The sequence below is a fragment of the Aotus nancymaae genome, unplaced genomic scaffold (genome assembly GCF_030222135.1).
Source record: "Aotus nancymaae isolate 86718 unplaced genomic scaffold, 86718_ANA_hifiasm-v0.15.2.pri h1tg000003l, whole genome shotgun sequence".
In the NCBI taxonomy this organism is placed as follows: Eukaryota; Metazoa; Chordata; class Mammalia; order Primates; family Aotidae; genus Aotus; species Aotus nancymaae.
In genome coordinates, this window is record NW_026988414.1 from 54,439,368 (window position 1) to 54,461,923 (window position 22,556).

A 22,556-nucleotide genomic window follows, 5' to 3' on the forward strand; every position below is an offset into this window, starting at 1 on the left:
TTTTGTTAAAGTGCAAATATAATCAGTATAAGAACATTAATCAGAGTAAGAACAATTCTTTAGCACAAGAATTCATAATTAAAATGTAGTAAGGCACAAGGATCACATATAAGAAAGACAATGAGACTGAACCTATGTTAGAAGGAGCATAGTTTAACCTTCTGGGATTGTACCATGAAGAACTGGAATGAGAAAGCTAGGCTTACTACTCTTAATAAGATCATAAAACAAGTCATCCAAACATTACTTTGTTGTGTCAACACCTAACTTAAACAATTGTAATCAACTACTTCTTTTTTATTTATTTTTATTTTTTTGAAAACAGGGCTTCCCTGTGTGGCCTAGTCTGGAGTTCTTATCTCACTGCAGTCTTAAACTCCTGTCTCAGGCAATCTTTCCATGTCAGCCTTCCAAGTAGCTAGGACTACAGGCACGCAGCACCACACCCAGCTAAGTTTTTAATTTTATTTTTGTAGAGACAGGGTCTCACTATGTTGCCCAGGCTGGTCTCAAACTCTTGGTATCAAATGATCCTCTGTCTCAGCCTCCCAAAATGCTGCAATTACAGGTATATGCCACCATGTGTGGCATGGTTGACTACTTCTAAATGTATATAGCACATGAGATCAATTTTCATTTTAAGATATACATAAAATGAACTTATAAAGACAAAATTCTTAGTCCTCAGAAGACATGCACATGACTATAAATGGTGTTTCTCAAAGTAAAATAAGTAACTTCTTGAGTTTCTTTCCTCATGAGAATTTCAAATATTTTAATATGAACAGACATTTCTCAAAAGAAGACATTTATATGGCCAAAAAATACATGAAAAAAGCTTATCATCACTGGTCATTGGAGAAATGAAAATCAAAACCACAATAAGATACCATCTCATGCCAGTTAGAATGGCAATCATAATAAACTCAGGAAACAACAGATACTGGAGAGGTTGTGGAGAAATAAGAACGCTTTTACACTGTTGGTGGGAGTGTAAATTAGTTCAACCATTGTGGAAGACAGCATGGTGATTCCTCAAGGATCTAGAACCAGATCCTTGAGGATATATCCTCAAGGATATATATATAATCCTTGGATATATATAATATATATATCCTTGAGGAATCACCTCAATATATTATATATTATATATAATATATTACTGAGTATATACCCAAAGGATTATAAATCATTCTACTATAAAGACACATGCATATGTATGTTTATTGAGGCACTGTTCACAATAGCAAAAACTTGGAACCAACCCAAGTGTCCATCAATGATAGACTGGATAAAGAAAATGTAGCACATATACACCATGGAATACTATGCAGCCATAAAAAGGAATGAGTTCATGTCCGTTGCAGGGACATGGATGAAGCTGAAAACCATCATTCTCACCCAACTAACATAAGAACAGAAAACCAAACACCACATGTTCTCACTCATAAGTGGGAGTTGACCAATGAGAATACATGAACACAGGGAGGAGAACATCACACACCGGGCCTGTCAAGGGGTGGGCCTGTAAGGGAAGGATAGAATTAGGAGAAATACCTAATGTAGGTGACAGGTTGATGCATGCAGCAAAGCACCATCGCATGTGTAAACCTATGTAACAAACCTGCATGTTCTGCACATGTATCCCAGAACTTAAAGTATAATTTATAAAAATGGTTTTACAGATGAGCTTTCTGCTTTAATTTTACTTGCTTCTTAATTTATTATATGTAACAATAGGGTATTTACATAATTCTTATAAAATTATTAAAATCTAAACGATTAAAAATAAAACTCAACTAGATATCATTTGCAAATCATTGGACAGACATAATTTATAAGAATAATTCTTTTAAAATGTAGTTTCATCCAAAGATTTATGCTTTGGGGATGCTGTTGTCAAAGTGTAAATCATGCATTAAATTAGTTCTAGAGACTATTATTCTTTTATCCTACTTCAGCAATAGACAGTAAAATTTTATAAAAATATAAATCTAAGATAGATAGATATAGTTGAAAGAAAAACATTTCTTCATTTTAAAACTGCCAGAATACATCTAGCTGAAGCCATCCATCAAAAGTTGGATATCTTAAAAGAAATATTTTTCAAAATATCTAAATGCTTTCTTTATAACCTTCTAACAAACACAAGTTAACTGTAGTTTGGATGATGATCCAAATTTTGACATATAATAGGCAAAGGCAAAATAATAGTACTTTATTTGGGAAATATTACCACCAAAGATCTTATAACAAATCAAGTGTATGGACTCAAAAATGTATTTTATACCACTAATTAATACATTTTCCTACAGGATACACACAAAAATATTCCACTGGCAGCTACTGAATGAGATCAATTCTTAAAACATTTACTAAGTACTTTCTTTGGAGTTTGCATTTAAACTAGCTAAACTAGAGGCTCTAACTTCTTTTTTTTTTGAGACAGAGACTCACTGGAGTACAGTGGCGGCATCTCAGCTTACTGCAACCTCTGCCTCCTGGGTTCAAGTGATTCTCACACCTCAGCCTTCTGAGTAGCTGAGATTACAGGTGTGCAGCACTACACCTGGCTAATTTTTTTTGTATATTTTCAGTGGAGACAGGGTTTTGCCATGTTGGCCAGTCTAGTCTCTAACTCATGGCCTCAAGTTATCCGCCTATGTTGGCCTCCCAATTTCCTAGGATTATAGGCCTGAGTCATTGTGCCTAGCAAGGCTCTTTCTGTGTATAAACAAGTATGAATGAATGAAACATTAGGAAATAGAAAACAGGAAAAATTGTATCAACTGACTTTTTCCTCAAAGATCTTTGCAATTCTAATTCTAAATTCATAAAAACATAAATAACTTTTTATCTAATCTTCTGGTTTGGACAAAGTCTCCTTAATGAGAATAAGGCAAACCAAAAGCATAAACATTGTTCATAAACCTGTGGCTCAATCTTCAGAAAATAAGAGCAAGGTTTTAAAGAAGTTAAAAAAAAAAAAGCCAAAAATCTTTTATAAAATACCAAGGATTCCATTACAGATGTTTATTTCAGCAGAATGTATAAAGTTGATGTGTACCAGACCACTGAAAAATAAAAGACATATAGGTTGTATTCAAAAGACATACTAATATTATTAAACAACATTGAAAAGTACTAATAGAATCAAGTTGCCAAATGCATGAAAGTCAGTAAAACAGAAATTCACCACATTAGTCAAGATTATTGTGGATTTCATAAAGCTCTGATGTACTGGTTTCCAAATTATACTTTATAAGTGTTAGATCATTACATTAATCAAATCAGGATCAAGGGTAGGATTTTTATAAAAATAGCTTCCATTTCTTCCATTTCTACTGGCTATTTGTTACAACATTGGTTATCTATCTTGAAAACACAAAAAACTAACCATAAATGTAAGCTCAGAAAGATACTGTGTTAATATTTATACACAATTCATAACAAGAATCATTTAATGTGCATAACTTACTGTTGATAGAACAAACAGCATCATTTCAAAGTATCAAAGTGTATGTTCCATGGGCTACTCCTGAAACTTACTTGTTCCTCTCACTCTTCAATCCACCTTGGTAATCAACTTGGGACCCTAAAGCTACCTATTGTGCCATGGAGCAAGTCCTTTGTCTTTATTTCAGCATTTCCAACAGTATTTTTCATGCAACAACAGCCTTTTGGTTAATATTAATAGGTATAATATAACCAAGCAAATCAGGGAAAAGATGTGTCTATGCCTTTTTATAGATTCACAACTCATGAATATGTTAAAGGCTCACAAAAAAAAGAAACCTTTTAATCCACTGTTTAAAATAATCACTTGAGCATGGAATATTTTTATCTATCACGCTCCTATTAGCTTCTGCCAGAGAAGTGTTCCATATAACACCAAAGGCCATGACAAAAATTCAACATGCATTAGTAAGTAATGGTCTACAAAAGGAGCACTAAGATCAACAAATGTATCTTAAAAACCATAAGACACATTTTATGGGTTAAATTGTGCCCCACCACCCCCATCTAAAAGTATGTTGAAGTCCTAATCCCCAGTATCTCACAATGTGATTTTATTTGGAGATAGGATCTTTGCAGAAGTAATCATGTTAAAATGAGGTCATTAGATAGGCTCTCATCCAACAGGACTGATAATTACAAAAACAGAAATATAGACAAAGGAAGAGAGATGCATACAGGGAAGACAATGTGAAGACACAAGGACAATGCTATTTATAAGACAAGGAATACCTGAGGCTCCCAGAAACTAAGAGAGGAATGGAACAGATTCTCCCTCCCAGTCCTCAGGACCCAACTCTGCTGACACCTTCATTTTGAACTTTACTAGCCTCCATCACTTTGAGACAATAAATGTCTATTGTTCTAAGCCACTTGGCTATGGACCTTTGTTACAGCAGCCCTAGGAAATATTATTAACTACTACTTTATACTCACATGTGCTTTAGTAATAGCAATAAGTATAATCACAGCATAAAAAGGGGAGTTGGAATGAAGTCTTTGGTCTTCACTAAATGGGATATTTATTCTTACTAGACTAAAGTCAATTACTCTGGGCTCCATTATTCTCTTAGGAATTGCTTTACTCTACAGGTTCTGTTTACCTACTTCTTTTGCTAAATGTTCTAGATTATGGGACTTTTTTATGGCTCCTTTAAAATAAATAATCCTTTCCTACTAAATGATATAATACAAGAAAAGTATTTGCTCCCATTTTTTCCTCATCTTGAAAATCTGCTAAAAGACATATATTTGAAATTCATGATTATCATCAATTGACTTAAACTATGACTATTAAAAAACTATCAATAAAAAAAGAAATTTTGTGGAAAAAAAGGACTTTACTCTGAAAATAAACTTGGGATCACATCACAGAAAGCTGTTGTCATAAAAAAACAATGAGGAAATAAATTAATATAATCCTTATGAGACATTTTCTGAAACAAGGAATTCAAGAAGTGGATGGAGAGAGAACAGATCTAAGAATATCTTTGAATTGTTCTTCTTCCTGCCAAAAATAACAAACTGTCAGTCTTACAGATTTCTTGAGGTAAACAGGTAGAGATCTGCTACTACTGAATGACATATGTGACAGTTAATTTTATGTGTCAACTTGACTGCCCAAATAGTTGGTTAACTATATTTCTAGGTGTGTCTGTGAGGATGTTTCTGGATGAGATTAATATTTTAATCAGTAAAATGAATAAAGTAGATTGCTTACTCCAATATGGATGGAAGTCATTTAATCTGTTGAAAGCCTGAATAGAATAAAAGCTGAATAAGAAACATTCCTTCCTCTCTGCCTGCCTTCGAGCTGGGACATCCATCTTCTCTTGTCTTCTGATTTGAACTTAACTTATACCATCAGTTTTCCTGGTTCTAGAGTCTTTGGGCTCAAACTGGAACTATACCATCAGCTCTCCTGGATCTCTAGCTCACAGACTGAAGATCTTTTTATTTTTTAATTTTAGAATCAGGAAGGATATGTGCAGGTTTGTTACAAGGGTATATTGCAGGATGCTGAGGTTTGAGGTTTCTATTGATCCCATCATCCAGATGGTGAACACAGTACCCAATAAGAAGGTTTATAGCCCTCGCTCCACTCCTTTTGTAGTTCCTAAGTGTCTACTGTTCCCATCTTTATGTCCATGTGCACTCAGGATTTAGCCCCCAATTATAAAGGAGAACATAAGATATTTAGTTTTCTGTTTCTACATTAGTTCACATAGGACAATGGCCTCCAGCTGCACACATGTTGATGCAAAGTACAGAATGTCATTCTTTCTTATGGCTGCATAGCATTCCCTGAGCAACTGTAGATCTTATTCTTCTGAGCCTCCATAATCATGTAAGCCAATTCCTTATATGAAATCTCATAATGTAATGTAATTTACTATAAGGAATCATACAAATAAAGTAAATAATTGTTCCATGCGCATGTGCATGTATGTGTTTCTGTGTGTGTGTATTCTACTGGTTCTGTTTCGCTGAAGAATCCAGGAAACAAATTTCAAGAATGATGCAAAAAGGCTGGGCACAGTGGCTCATGCCTGTAATCCCAGCACTTTGGGAGGCTGAGGCAGGAGGATCACTGGAGGTCAGGAGTTCAAGACCAGCCTGGCCAACATGGTGAAACCCCATCTCTACTAAAAATACAAAAATTAGCTGGGAATGGTGGCACACGCCTGTAATCCCAGCTACTCCGGGGGCTGAAGCAGGAGAATCATTTGAACCTGGGAGGCAGAGGTTGCTGGGAGGAGGAGGAGCTGAGATCGTGTCTGCACTCTAGCCTTGGTGACAGAGTAAGACTGCCTCAAGAAAAAAATATATATATGCAAAAGGAGGAAGATGACAGACTGGTTCCCTAAAAATGCCCATAATACCCTGTGCTTAACCACATATTTACACTTAACACAAGATTCTAACTACTTACTTATCATAACTTCTTAACTAGAGAAAGAGTCTTGAAGGATAGCAACTCAACATGTCTCCTGTTATACAAGTGACTAGTAAGATGCTTGGCTAATTGCAATGCTCAGCAATTGCTATTGAGGAAACGAATGAGAAAATGACCTAGGTGTTTATCTAAGTTCCTTATAAATTTCAAGTAGGCTAAATGCTAGCTGGGGTCATCTGGACATTTTATTTTTGGTAGAAACAGTAGATTTTCATGTTTTAGAATAGTTTCATTTAGAAATGTTTCATGTTTTAGAATAGTTTAACAATGAATAAACATAAATTAAAACTTAATGTTTAAGGGAAAGGCAAGGCCTGGCACGGTGGCTCACGCCTGTGATCCCAGCACTTTGGGATGCCGAGGCAGCTGGATCACGAGGTCAAGAGATCGAGACCATCCTAGTCAACATGGTGAAACCCCGTCTCTACTAAAGATACAAAAAATTAGCTGGGCATGGTGGTGCGTGCCTGTAATCCCAGCTACTCAGGAGGCTGAGGCAGGAGAATTGCCTGAACCCAGGAGGCGGAGGTTGCGGTGAGCCGAGATTGCGCCATTGCACTCCAGCCTGGGTAACAAGAGCGAAACTCCATCTCAAAAAAAAAGGGAAAGGCAGACTAAAATGATTAATTATAGCTTATTGGTAACTATACCCCTAAACCCTATTACCCACATAATCTAAACCAAACCTTTTTCTCCTTAAGAGTAATCTATATTATACGACAAAGTATCTGAGCTTTAAATGTACTAAATTCTAATAATGTGTAAAGCACTGGACTTACAAAATGTCATAAAACTATTCAAGAATTATATGATTAAACTTCAAATAGGACACAGCTTCAGGTAATTGTAAATGAAGAATGAAAGTCAGAGAAAAAATTAAAGCTCTCAATATAGTCACACAAAATGGGTTCAACATGCATGAACAACTTCTCGGAGAAAGAGAATTCACAAAGTATGAATTAGAAAGTATTAATATAAGCTCTCAAAGACAGACCAATAACATATATGTTTCTTAAACATGGGTAGAATGTTCATTTAAATGTCATATGTTCTGAGACAAATTCAGCTGAAATGAAAAATATGTATTTCTCATTTTGACTAAATGTGATTTTTCAATAAAGGATAATTGTAAGTGATCTGAGCTAGGTTAATATGCTTTTAAACTCACCTTTATTTTTATATGTTTACTATATATAAAAATCAAGAAATTCTCTTTCCACTTGCTGCAATTCTATTTTTTGCCTTTGAGAAAGTGTACGAAATTTATTCCCAATTTTAAGACAAAATATTACCAAGTAACTTGAAAGTAGTAAATAAATATTTAGTTTTCAAGTAGCAAATATTTTATATTATTTTATAATCCTCAGAAAAAGATGAACTGATTATACACTTTTATACGGGCAATTACATTCAGGAAAGAAAAATGACAACTAGTAATTTGTGAACTGTATGTTTACTTTGATATATTTTTATCTTTGCAAGGTTACTACTAAAGAAATGATTTAATGCTCACCTTTAGTTGTAGTGCCTTCTCTAAGTTTTCAATCTTTCTTTGAGCTTTTCTCAGCTTCCGTAGCTCCTCTGAGTCTGTGAAAGAGCTCTTTGGGGACAAAGACCTTGAACGTTTCACAGGTGGTTCCTGGAGAATAAAACAAGGACATGGTTGAACTAGTTGGAACACTGGATTATGAAAGACATGCAAAATTAAAGAACAAGTAATTTTGAATACTAATAATGAATTATAAAAAAAAAATCCTGCATGGAATACCAGAGAAATAACAAGCGGAATTACCACAGTGCTACCGCTAAAGGTTTCTCTGTGACTCGTTAATGAGAATATTCATTTACATTTACATTGTTTCTTTCAGAATAATGATGTCCCATTAGGGAAGACTAAAGGGTTATAGACTCAGAAATGCAAGAAACCTCATTACAAAGGAGGGGATAGAGGCTGGTCTAATTGCTCTATAAGGGTCCAAGGTTACACTTGATAGGACAACCAGAAACAAGAGGGAAAGGATTTTTTTCCCTTTGAAATAGTTTAACACACTGTGAAGTTGAAGGAACAATATGCTTGAGGAATATAAATACAACAGACAGTAGATCTTATACCATAATGACCATATGGTCATTAACTATAATGTGGCTAACTAGAGACAAGAATATGTTTATATTATGTACAGCTTCATATACCAATCTGGAGAAAGAATATGTGAAAGCATCTATTAAGCTGGGTAACACAGTGTTCATCTTACTGCATGGCCTTATAAAAAGAAAGAAAATTTTGGTCAAGATACCCCTCTCTTTTTCTTGACTTTTATTAAAAGCAGACAAAAATCATAATATATTTTTAAACTTTGGCAATTGAATAAGCAATCAAATTAGGCCTGGTAATGCTACATTTCAATTTTAGGAATGTTTTCTTTCATTTAAATAAAGCTAAGTGCTTGTGAAACTACTTCAAAATGGCAAGAACTATATAAGGCAGTTATGTTTTAATAAATAAATCTCATTTTCTGAAAATTACTAATAATTTTAGAGAACTTGAATAACAGTACCTCAGAAACATGGTTCAAATTTTAAAAACTTCCTTTATTAAGATAGTTTGTTCTACTCATAGGAAAAAAAGGAAAGAAACAAAAACTATTACTTTAACAACATGGTTTCCCATTATAAAAAAAAATTATTCCTCTATTGCTGAAGTAACAAGTGTATGAAAAATATGCTGAAGCTCTTAATTTGAGGAAAATGTTATTTCAATTTATCTAAAAATAATATAGGTACTACATGATATTATGGAATTTTTATAATAGTCAACGTTTCGTAGAATCTTTTACAGCATAACACAAATATGTAATACTAAAAAAAGAAAAAAATTGAGACATTAATAAATGAGAAACATGCTTTGTAAAATTTGCTTTTTTCTACTGCTATCCCTTGAAATCTATAAAAATATATAACAAGTGCAGATGTTAGTGTTAAAATTCATTTAACATTTTATTTTCCACACAGACAGTATTTTAAACACCATATCTGAAAGACGTATTAGATATATTTTTATTTTCATTGAAATTAGAAAAGTGAGTAAACACCATTTAAAAATAAAATTTTAATCAGATAGATTCATACATCAGAGAGATGAGGAAAACTTATCAAAAGTTTTAATATAAGAATGTTAATTTACTGACAAAATGGCTATAGTACTAATAATATATTAACTAATTTGGGAATATAATTCAGTTTTTAAAAAGGGAAAACTCCTTATTCCTAAGAGGTATTTTATCAAGAGTTTGGTACATAATATTTTTCGAAAGCTTCCTGAAATGTAAGCAGAGAAGTAAATGCTGCCATTTGTTTTTTAACTTCATCTCTTGTCTTTCCAGCCTCAACTTGGCAAATTCACAAAATGACAAAATGTCCCTACCTTATGTTTTCCTTCAGCACTTGTCCTGATGCTCTTTTCTGAGAAACCTTTGTTGGCAGATAAGTTTTCTGATAGTTTTTCATTTGCTATCTTTAGTTTCTCCTGTAAATACTCGATTTCAGACTTCTGTGAAACCATTAATGTTTCTAAACTTGATAAAGATGGGTGATGAGGTACCTGATTTTAAAAGTATATGTGTAAATATATATGTATGATTGTATCTTACATTATTTATAAATATATGCAAATAGTTATATATAACATTACATTATAGAAATTATAAATACTAAGAGAAGGAAAATTTCATTCTAACAATTAACTAGCATAAGCTGAACCTTTTCATTCCACAGAATAGGATTTTTCAATAAAATAACCAAGAGTCCATATGCAAGTATTTTCATAAATAATGCTGTCATGTAGATTTTCAAAAGAAAAAATTTAAAGTATGGCTGCATGATACACACCACTCATCTATCAATTGGTCATTTCAAATTTCTGATTATACACACATATAGTCCCTCACAAAATAATCAATCCACCATCTGGACATCAAGCATCATACAATACCATAGAATATAAACCTGGGAAAAGGAAACCAACAGCACTATAAGTACAATTAGCTTTTACTGTGTCCTAATTTAATAACAACTCCTCAAAGAACTGTGATAATTTTAAGTTAATATAGTTTATAGCATTCTCCTTTGAAATTTATTCATGTTTCAGATAAACTGCTAATGGTAAGCTCCACATTGTAACAACAGAAGTCAAAAGAAAACTAATCTTTTAGGAAAACTGTTCATGAAAACTAGACTTCTGCAAAATTTGACCACTGTCTCCACTGAATGCACTTGAGGCCATTAAAACCCATGAAAATATGCTATTGCAAATCAACAACTACATTTACAAAAATGAAGACACAGAATCACATGGAAACAGTTTTTGATGACTTACAGGCAAACAAATGTCAAATCTTATGATGCTTAACATTATCAGTAAGGATCTAGTAACCCTGAAAATATTTGCACATAAACTTATGAAGAGCCCCATCCTTCCTAAATGATATTCCTAAGTACTAAGAGAAAAATATACATGGGTTAACTTTGTTTGAACCAACAAAGGTACAATCCTTTCCAATTGTACCTGCTTTTTTCTGAGAGGATATGCAAAATTTTCCTAATTCTAACGTGCAATTTGTATAATGAGAGGGGCCATATTTGATTTATACTATTACACTTTCCTTATATTTAAATCACCTCATTTGTTTCCAACCTTTATTCTTCTATATGACTATCTTCCTCAAAGTATTATTTATATTGTATTGTTAGCATACTTACAATATATTACTGACTTCGTTATCATGCTTTGAACATCAAACTAAAATATTTTAAGCATTTATATGCCAGTAAGTCTAAATGATTTTGTCCTATTGTTTTATCACCATTTTAATCATTGTGTAACTTTTGTTTATTTTTTCTCCTGTGTTATAATCGAATTTATGATGTTTAGAAATATTTCCTTTGATTGGGCTGCCAAGCTTACATTTCAAAAGGCTACCTGCTCTTGTCTAGGTTTCCTTTAATAAAATTATAAATGATACATAACACCTATCATATACAAAATAAAATTTAAATAAATAATTTAAGGTCAAACAAAAACTTAAAACAAGAAAAACATAATTTTACTTTATTGGTATATCGAATAAACAAACCTGTGTTCTTCAATAAATGAACTTCCTAAGTCATCAATGGATCATAATGCTATAGCTAGGAATATTATAAAATTAATATTCAGTAAAGAAGCTACAATGATAACTCAAATATTCAAGAATACATTAATAATGCTCCAACAGTGGATACTGTCAGTATAATAATAATGAATTAATTTCTAATATTTCTATTAATATTTTTGCTAATAAAGGATATTTAGGCAGCATTCCTTCAAAATTCCTCAATAAACAATAACAGAACATCAAAATACTATGAAAGCAGTAAATAGAAGCCAGGAAGATAATGCAAATAAAAATGTGTTCGGTTTGTTTTCAAATAACAGCTTTAGAATTCATCCAACAGAGGCACTTTGCATACCTATTAATGATGCAGATGCGTCCTTCCCCTCTACAAAGTAACTTATTCATGTTCCTATTTTCTTTAAGTGTAGTTTTCTCTCTCGTGCCTTTTATCACTTTGTTAGAGACATGTTTACAAGAAGTGTTTTACATTTCTCCTAATAAAACCATTTTTTTAAGTATTAAATATGGGCAAAATGAAGTGTCAACACTCAGCCTCACTGCTGAGGAGTAAGGAGGGATTTTAGGGCAGTTGCTGCTCAACTCCAGCCAATTGTTTTCAGGGAAGAATGTGCCCAATGTTGCTAGATTTACTGATTTTTCAAGAAAAGCAAAGAATTAGGATTTCTAAGGAGAGTGTCCATATTTTCAAAGGTTGGTTGGATCCAGTTTATGGGTTACTTTGAGAATGTGGTAGTGGAAGTATAATCTGTTATAAATTTTCTAGAGAAATTCTGAAATATGTATCAAAACCCATAAAAATGTACCAAACATTTAATTTACTTCTAATTATGCTGAAGGCTAATATGGAAAGATATCCATAATAAATTAAGTGAGAAAAGTAGGGCACAAAAGGGTACATTATTAAATCTATATAAAAATAGATTTCACCAAACATGCATAAGGTAAAAAACAACCCTGAAGTGTTAGTGTGATTTCTAAGCAGACAGACTATAAGGGGAATTATTTTCTTTGTACTTATCTGAATTCCTTAAAGATTTTACAATGAACATGTCACTAAATGCTTTTCTTTTTCTTTTCTTTTCCTTTTTTTTTGAGAGAGAGTTTTACTCTTGTTGCCCAGGCTGGAGTGCAATGGTGCGATCTCAGCTGACTGCAGACTCCACCTCCTCTCCTGCCTCAGTCTCCTGAGTAGCTGGGATTACAGGCATGAGCTACCATGTCCAGCTAATTTTGTATTTTTAGTAGAGACAGGGTTTCACCAGGTTGGTCAGGCTGATCTCAAACTCCTGGCCTCAGATGATCCGCCTGCCTTGGCCTCCCAAAGTGCTGGGATTACAGGCGTGAGCCACCGCACCCAGCCAAATGCTTTTCAAAATAAAAATATTTATTTTTTTGCCAATAAAATGACTAAAAGTTCAATATAAATTTTTCAATATAGGTAGGGGAAATATAAATAAATCTCACAATCTCATCCCTCAAAGTTGATACTAGTAAGATTGTGATATATCTCCCAGACTTTAATTAAAAAAGAAAACTATTATAGTTTTGTCATTTAACATACTTTTTCAAAATTAATAGACTTTATTTTTTACAAGTTTTTTATGTACAGAAAAATGGAGCAGATACTATAGAGTTCTCCCTGACCTCCTACCCCCACCCATCAGTTTCCCCAATTATTAACATCTTAAATTAGTACAGAACATTTGTTACAATTACTGAACCAATATTCATACATTATTAGTAACTGAAGGACACAGTCTATTCTTATTTCCTTAGTTTTTTCCTAATGTCATCTTTCTGTTTCAGGATCCCCTCTAAGATACATTACATTTAGTTGTTATATCTGCTTAAGCTCCTCATGGCTGTTTCTCAGACTTTCCTTGTCTCTCATGACCTTGACAGTTTTCTGTAGGATGCCCCTCCTTTGGGATTTGTCTGATGTTTTTCTCATGATTATGCTGGGGTTATGAGTTTTGGGAAGGAAGATCATAGAGGTAAAGTGCCATTTTCATCACATCATATCAAGGGTATATGCTATCAACTTGATTTATTACTGTTGATACTCACTTTGATCACCTGGCTAAAATAGAGTTTTGTCAGATTACTCCACTTGTAAAGCTATTATTTTGTCCACAATCATACTGTACTTTTTTACTTGCTTTTTAAAAACATAATAATCACAAATACATACATATATAATTATTATATGTATACATAATAAAATATATGAGTATATATTTATATTCTCATAGATCTTTATATATCATTATGTATCTTTATCCATTTTAAGGGCTGCTTTACATGCATAGCAAAATCAAGTTAACCAATTCCCCTCTCTGTTGAAGTTTATTCTATTACCTTTAAAATCCTACAATCTTTGAAAAGTTAACTTTCCTAACAATTATTCATATTTTATAAATAAATTTTTAATCTAATATTAAAAATATTTTGCTCCCTTTTAGTTTATATATTCTTGGAATATAATTGTATGGTGCTATACCATAATTAATCTGATGGAAAATGATTAGTGGACTGACTACATGATAGTCTCCCAGGTAGTCTCCCATGGTAGCCTCTCAAGGCTCCAAGGTGGAAATAATCTTTTTAAATTGCCATTGTTAATACATAACTTTATTTTTCACATTGACTCACAGAGCTAATTTTGATTGAAAAGGTCTGTAGAAGATATATATTAAATAAAATAGAAGTATGGGGGAGGGGCCTTTAGGTATATTTTTTAATTTAAATTACTATTTTTTAAATTATACAACTTAAATATCTAGTCATGTTGCATTAAATCCAAGAAATACTGTAGGGCACCATTACAGTGGAGGCCAACTGAATATTGCCTAATACACAGAAAATTGTTTCACAGCTATAATAATTTCAAAAATTGTAAGTTAAATTGTTTTATTAGCAAATTATAACTAAATATATTTTTCCTACTACATTGCAATGATGATAACAACTAGCATTTACCAAAAAAGTGTTTAGTTCCTACCTCTGGCTAAGCATTTTACATACATTATCTCACTTGTTTTAAGAAATTTATGAATTCTAAACTTGTCAACACATAACACAGCCTATAGCAAAACAAAAACATTTTAAAAAGGACATGATACCTCAGCAAAACAAATAGTTTTTTCCTAAAACAGTATCTCACTGAAAACCAAGTACGGGTCAGGGGTGTGTGTGTGTGTGTGTGTGTGTGTGTAAAATGTTACATGTGTATATAAAATATCTAACATATACATATGTATTAGAAAAACTGACTACTTGAATGACTGTTCTCTAAAACTAATTGAAATCCTCTTGGAATACAACAGAGTGTATAAGTGTCTGTGTATACATACATACACATACATACACTACACATACACATGCATACACACACACTTTTCTTGTGAAATGCCTGAATCTCTGTATTCAGAGATAGACTTTATATTTAAAATTGATTTCAGATATGCAGAAATATGTCTATTACCAATTAATAAACATTGTTAGCTGAATCATCTAGCACTGGAAAATAAATGACTTTAATTATAGTCACATATTCTTGGAAAAAAAAGAAAAAATAATAATATCAATTCAACATAATACTATAAATCAAAATAGTCTTATAATAAAAATTCACAAATAAAGCTTAGTGTACTAATTTAAACTTATACTTTATTTTTAGGAAGACCATTATATTGAGTAATAAAATGTCTAATATCAACAAATTCAGCTAGTACTCTCTTTTTAAAAATATAGATATTTGCATTTCTTCCATCCACTCACTTTTAACCCAAATATCTTCAGATATCATTTGTAATTCACAAATAAAAAGAAAGTATTTACTACATTTGAGTAAAATATAAATTATCACTATCTCTTCTTGTAACACTATTACATTATAGCAAAATTCAGTACTAAACAATAGTCAAATTTAGCTTTCCTTCAGTATCTAAATACGCATATGGTACAGTCAAGTTGTTGAACAGCAAAATAAAAATGGAAAAAAAATAATTCCAAAACTTTAACTTCTTCCATATACTACATAAAACTTAACACTGACTGAGTTACAAGTTGATTACACTTACATCCAGTATATGACAATAACTGGCTTGTACATCCATCCAGTACATGACAGTAGCATCTTTGGTACAAATTGAGCAACTACAAGCTAAGTATTTATTCTATGACATGTAAATATCCCACTGTACTGATAAAAATTAGTAATATCTACATGTCACAGAAGAGTACTTAGAGTCTTAACTTCTTAATATAGAAATTATCTACAGATTATAATCCGAAGAGTAAACTAATCCTGGCTATACTTAAAAACTAGAATGAAAAGACTGATTTTTCTATAGATTTTTAAAATCATAAATAGCAAAATAAAACACATTCAGATTTTTCCAAAATACATTATAAGCCTCACATTCTGCCAGAATTTGCAAATCTGGCTATTTAAAATGTTTGTTAGTGGTATCCTAAAATGAATTTCTAAAATTCATGGAATTAAACTTCCTTTATGGTGTATCTCTCAACATGTGACTTCGGGGTATAATCCACTACTTACTATAATACATACTCTAAGTTTTATAAACACTTAACACTTATGTCACCAGTAAAACAACCAAAATTTGTGTAGTAATGGTATAAGCAAGGGACTATGCTTGTTATACATTATCATCTCTATACATTAAAACCTCAATCATACTCAAACAAATTCACTAAAGTGTGGTTTTCAATCTGCTAACTATGCATTCCATAATAGCCTGTAATTATTAAAAACTGACAAGAAAGCTACGCCACCTGTGTTTATGTGAAGCCAGGTAATGAAAAAAACAACAACGCTGTCATCACCTCTCAATTCCTGATTGCATTATCAAAACTGTAGCCGAGTTTGGCATCTGGGTGTGACCTTGTTAACTGCTAGGGTAATTAAATTTATTCTACTGGGAAAAAGGATGATAAATTATTAGCAAGAAGATTTTGTTCACATTTTATTAAATTGGCCTGTCAAAGGGTTGGTCAAATTATCAAGGGCCTCATTTATTGGAGGCCAGCCATATTGCCACATCTGTTACAATTATTTATAATTTCAGCAGTTGAAAACCAACTGAGTTAGGCATCCGCCATGTAAAGTAATTTACAAATTATCTGATGAGGGAGTGTTTTAGCTTCTCCCTCATTTCTAGCCAGCAGAAAGCCGCGCTGTAATTACAGAACACGATTAGGTTCTTTGGGGAACTTATCTTGCACTCATAGCCATAGTAAGATGCAGCAAGAACATATGGAGGAGCTTGTGCTTCTACTCCCTGAAGCTCGTGACCCGCCTGCCGCTGAGCCCTTGAGTTGAATTTGAATGAGAGTGCCATGGCTAATGTTCTACACATGCACCATTTATGCCACAAAACAAATCGGATCACTGTTAATTATGAAGCAGCTATAATCAGGCCTTCACATCTGTGTAATGTGAAGCGCAGTAGGCTGTATTCCAATAATGTATGACTACCTTTGGGTTGCAAATTGCAAGCCATATTGCCTCAGTAGTAGTTACTGAATTCAAAGTAACTCCTTTGATAAAAGCCCATCACATGGATATTTTTATCCAGCTTTATATGAAAAAAAAAAAAAAAGCAAATCCACAAGCCTTTCTTTATCAGCTATTGACCAGAACAGTTAAAGCATATGGCACAAGTTCATTAATGAACAACACAGAGCACTCTAATTTAATGAAACCACTTGAGCCATAAAAATCAGATTTAGTTAATTCCCTCTTTCCCATTTTTTCATATTTAGCCTAAACCTAGCATTATATTTAATATTACAAGTTATCAAGACATACAATATATTTTTTACAAATTTATAAAGAATATTAAAAAGCTTGTGTTGTATTATTTCTAAAGGTTTTATAGGTTTTATATTTTACAAATTAATTTTCATCACAAGTCTCATGTATGAAAGTATAAACTATTTGTTTTTTTAGAAAGTAAAGCCTAGCAGCTGTATTCTAACAAAAAATACTCTTTACTCCATGAGAAATTTTTCTGTGGAAAGGCAGCTAAACAAGCTGCACCCAGATGGCAAACCAGCTACAGTTTAATTAATCCACTAAAAGCCATTCAGATTTCAGTAAGGGTAACGTAATTTTGAATAATAGTAGGGAAAAAAAATCGCTAAACATTCTTAAGTTTTATTATAGCAGCAAGAGAAGTGCCACTATAGAGTAGTTAAAGTTGAGTTGCAGTTTCCATTAGATATGCTAAATTTCTAGATTTTAATATCTTAGGCTGTTCCATTCTGCTTGGAACTTAAAGTAGGCTTGAAATATTAGAATATCTATTGGCAGCCTTCTTTTTATAGCAGAAATGGTTTATTTTTCATGCAGGATAGTGGAGTTGTATGATAACAAGTTCAAATTTTGTGAACATAATTCACAAAGAAAAATAGTTTATAGTTAAGACTTACAAAGGACAAAGACTTCAAATTTTTCTTTTAAAGTCTTTCATTTAGTAAGGCTAAAAATTATATCATAAAATTATATTTTACTGTTAATTGTTCGCTCCTGAAAATTGATTAAATATCAAATATCCAAATATCAAATTCCCATATATTTGTGTGGCCATATTTACACATACAACTGAATTTAACATATTAATTACTGAATATAATTAAATCAAGAAACAAATTACAAGGCAGTTTTCATTTAAAATAATGCTGTAGAATAAGTCAAGTCAGCTTTTCAAATTAAGCTTACAGATATAAACTCGAAACTAGTTAAGTGTGGAAAAAAGATGATGATAAGCATAATATGAAAGTACTATATTTGTGGCACCTTAACCTAATATATTGAAAATTATTTTGATCCTGAACAATAAGATACCTAGAGAAAGTATAAGACTGACATTCTTCCATGCTGAAAATGAGAAAAAATGAAATAGAAACAATGAAAATGTAAAAATCGTAAAAAGCCAAACAAAAGCAAACCAGTTATTAACTCTGGCATAATACTTTCCAACTAAAGTATGACAAAGATTAACAGCATTCTGAGCCCAAATTAAGGTACTACAATCTGATCTTCTCCCTTCCACCTGAGAAACTGAAATACTATAGTTAGTGGCAAACAGTCACCATCAATACCGACCCTCTGGCTGGCAAGAAAACAAAGCTAACTACTACTGACATTTTTTCTCCACATCACAATTACACATTCCCTTACAAAAGTTAACTCTTTATTGTTCTTACTTCCTACTTCCTACAACTGTTATGTCAAAGAATTTTCATGTGTTAATTCAAAAAGCATTTATTGAACTTAGACTATCAATCACTGGAGAAGGCAGTGGGGAGTAAAGGATAAGGCATCAACTCCCCTTGCCCTTAAGGAGCTCAGAGTCTAGAGATGGAGATACACAAGGAAAACAATTAGTTTAATACCTGCTAATGCAGAAAGAGGTACATGGAGCTCAATCTTAAGAAAAAGTCTTCAGAAAAAAGCTCTCAATTATCTTTGAATTGAGTCTAGAAGGTCTAGAAAGTATTAACATGGTGGGCAAATAATACACTGTGATGAACATTACATAGCACTCAGTCCCTAACATGTATTTAAAGGGTCATATGTATCAGTAAGCAAACAAGATAAAAATACAAGCTGACAGAACATTTACAAAAGAAAACTACATGAAAAGTCAAAGTGAAAAACCTCACTAGTTTCCAAAGAGATGAGAAATAAAAGAATAAATCTGTTTTGAAAAACAAACGGCTGTTTTTAAATTATAATAAATACTCAAAAGAACACAAAATGTGGGCAATCTCATACACTGTGAGAAGATAACTTAGTATAATCTTGCTGGAATGCAGTTTGGCAGGGAATATATATTCAAAAGGCTTAGGTTCATAATCTCTAACAAAGTAATTCTACTTTTAAGAATTCATCCTGAGGAAATAACCAGGAATGAGAACAAATATATACAAATGAGGCCAGGCGTGGTGGCTCACGCCTGTAATCCCAGCACTTTGAGAGGCTGAGGCAGGTGGATCACCTGAGATCAGGAGTTTGAGACCAACCTGGCCAACGTGGTGAAACCTCATGTCCACTAAAAATACAAAAATTAGCCAGGTGTGGGGGGTGCATGTCTGTAATCCCAGCTACTCGGGCGGCTGAGGCAGGAGAATCGCTTGAACTCAGGAGGCAGAGGTTGCAGTGAGCCAAGATCACGTCATTGCACTGCAGCCTGGGCTACAAGAGCAAAACTGTCTTTAAAAAAAAAAAAAGGCATTGGAATAAAATAAATTAAAATATGTAAAATGTCTCAGACTAGGGAAGTTTAGGTTAAAAAAAAAGGTACATTCCTGTGTTAGAATATGAGGCAGTCAAAAAAATGTTTCAAATGTTAAATTATATTGTAATGAAATGGTAATTGCACATGCAGATACAAATTTATAAACCGTATAATTCCAATTATATAGAATTTACATTCCCCATTTACTTTATTTATCCTTTTTACACACACACAGAGCCACATGTAAAGTTTAAGAGTGAAAGCACACTCTGGCTCTAAGATCATGCCTCTCCTTAGATTATCCACCATCATATGGGGCTGAAGGAGAGGCACTGAGGTTCAGACCTACTTTCTCTAGATTTCTTCATCTTGATCTAGAGACATCAAGAAGAAACCCTAGGCATAGCACCCTTTGTTTCCAAATACCTTGCCACGACTATCTGCCTTGAATTCACTAGTACTAAGCTCACTGTATCTTTTATTCCTCTTTATGTGAGTCACCAAAAGATCCCTGATTCTCATGTTAATTCTTATAAAATTATCATACTCACACTAGCTATGAGTGATTTTTAAAAAGAAAAGAAAGAAACTCAAGAAATAAACAAAGAGCTTGTAGATTTAAAGTCAAACTGAACATAGATTTGAAAAAAAAAAAACAAATATACAGCACAATATCTACTGCCACCCCCTATTCTCTATTTTAGCTTTTACAATTAGATAGGGTTTGAACTTCTCATTTCTCCCTCCATGTCTACTCACTTCTTTCATTGTTTCCATCATGCTGTGTGTCTGCACTACATTCTGAGTAATTTTATCAGCTTTATAATCCAATTTTCTAATTCTTTGGCTCAATAACTCATTGTGTAAGGCTATTTTTAGTACCAAAACTAGATAAAGATAGTACAAGAAAGCTACCCAAAAGATCAATCTTATTCCTTAATAGAGATTTGAAAAAAGCAAACAAAATAACAGTAAAATGAAGTAGAATTTCAAAAGGATGGAAAAGCCCAGGTATGAAAAGTTAAAACATTTTATAAAATTTATGACTCAATCGTATTAGTTTATTGAGCTCATTAACCTGATAAAAAGGTATCTATGAGAAATTATGGTTAACTTCGTTCCCAATGATGAGATATTCGAATTCCCTTTAAAATTAGGAGCAAGACAAGAACACTCACTCTAACCACTTCTGCTTAACTTTCGTCTGGTAAAATATATAATGATTGGTAGAATATACTAGAATTTTTAAGGAAGAAACAAAACTGCCAACATTTATAGATGATATGACTGTCTACCCAAAAAAACCCAGTTGAATCTAAAAATACAGAATTAATAGGAGATTAACAGGGTGACTAGATATAAGATAAATATTTAAAAATCAATTGCATTTCTACACACAAAAAATAGAAAATGTAATAAAATGCAAATAGCTAAAATACCAACAAAAACACAACTTGCTCAGAAATAATCTAATTTTAAAATATGGAAGAACCTATGGATAAAACTGCAAAATTTTATTTAAATACATTAAAGAAGACATAAATTAATGGAGACATTATTTTCATTTATAGAAATATTTTAAATGGTAAAGATGTCAGTTCTGTTCAAATTAATCCCCAAAGGGTTTTTGAGGAAACTTGATAATTGTTTATAACATTATATTGAAATAATCAACAATGTCCAAAATACTGGAGAAAGAATAAGGTGATAAGATTTGTCCCTAAAATTATCAGGACTCATTATGAAGCTATAATAATATACACAGTGTTGCTGTTTCAAAGATTTAAAAATTACCCAGTGCAAATAAATAGGGAGCCCAGAAACTGACCCATATAAATATGAACCCATAAATGCATGCAATAATAAATGTCAGGGGTGGCACTGTACATCACTGAAAAAGGATAATTATTAACACAATAGATACGCTGAGACAAACAGTTATTCAGATTTTTTTAATTAAATTGAATTCCATTCTTTATAGCAAACAAATGAATAAATCCCACAGATTAAGAACTTATAAGTGGAAGTCAAAACTACACTTTAGATGAAAATATAGGAAAATATATTTATAGTGTTAGAATGAGGAAGGCCTTCTTAAATAAGATACAATATACACCAACTATAAGAAAGAATATTGAAAATTTTAATTCTATTAAAATAACTTCACTTTTAAAGATACCAGAGAACAAGTGAAAAGGAAAAGCCACAAACAAGAAGATATTTGCGAGACTTTTAACTAACTGAGAGCTAAGACTGTTGTCTGACATCTAAACTCGTTTCCTCTTTTTGGAAATTAGTACAAATTTCCCCATTTTCTTTGCAATTACATAACATGTGGACAGAGAATTGAGTTCTGGCCAATGATATGCTGGCAAAGTGATATATACCATTTCTAAGCCAGATTCATAAAACTTCCTAAATGTGATTTTGTATACTCTTTTTCTCTTTTGGCTGGCTGAAGTAGAGATGACCCAAAAGTTTGGGAGCCATGTTTGAAGATAGTACATCCAAAAGATAAAAGGAGTTTGGGTCTGTAAGTCACTGCTTGGAAGTTGGGAGTACAAGTAATACCTATATTGGACTGTTATGTAAATAAAAAATAAATTATTTTAAGCCACAGAGATTTGAGGTCTATGTTTT

General features: G+C 32.5%; 1 protein-coding gene across 7 annotated transcripts in view; it reads right to left on the minus strand.

The window, feature by feature from the left end:
• The window catches only part of CNTLN (centlein), a 374,623-nt gene that overhangs the window by 166,897 nt on the left and 185,170 nt on the right, over positions 1-22,556 (minus strand). For all 7 annotated transcript variants that reach the window (XM_064381308.1, XM_012449978.3, XM_012449977.3 and 4 more), the window contains 2 exons: positions 9,897-10,073; positions 7,986-8,111 (listed from right to left, as the gene is read on the minus strand). In XM_064381308.1, coding sequence (XP_064237378.1) covers positions 7,986-8,111; positions 9,897-10,073 — 303 coding nt within the window. The remainder of the gene's footprint in view (positions 1-7,985; positions 8,112-9,896; positions 10,074-22,556) is intronic.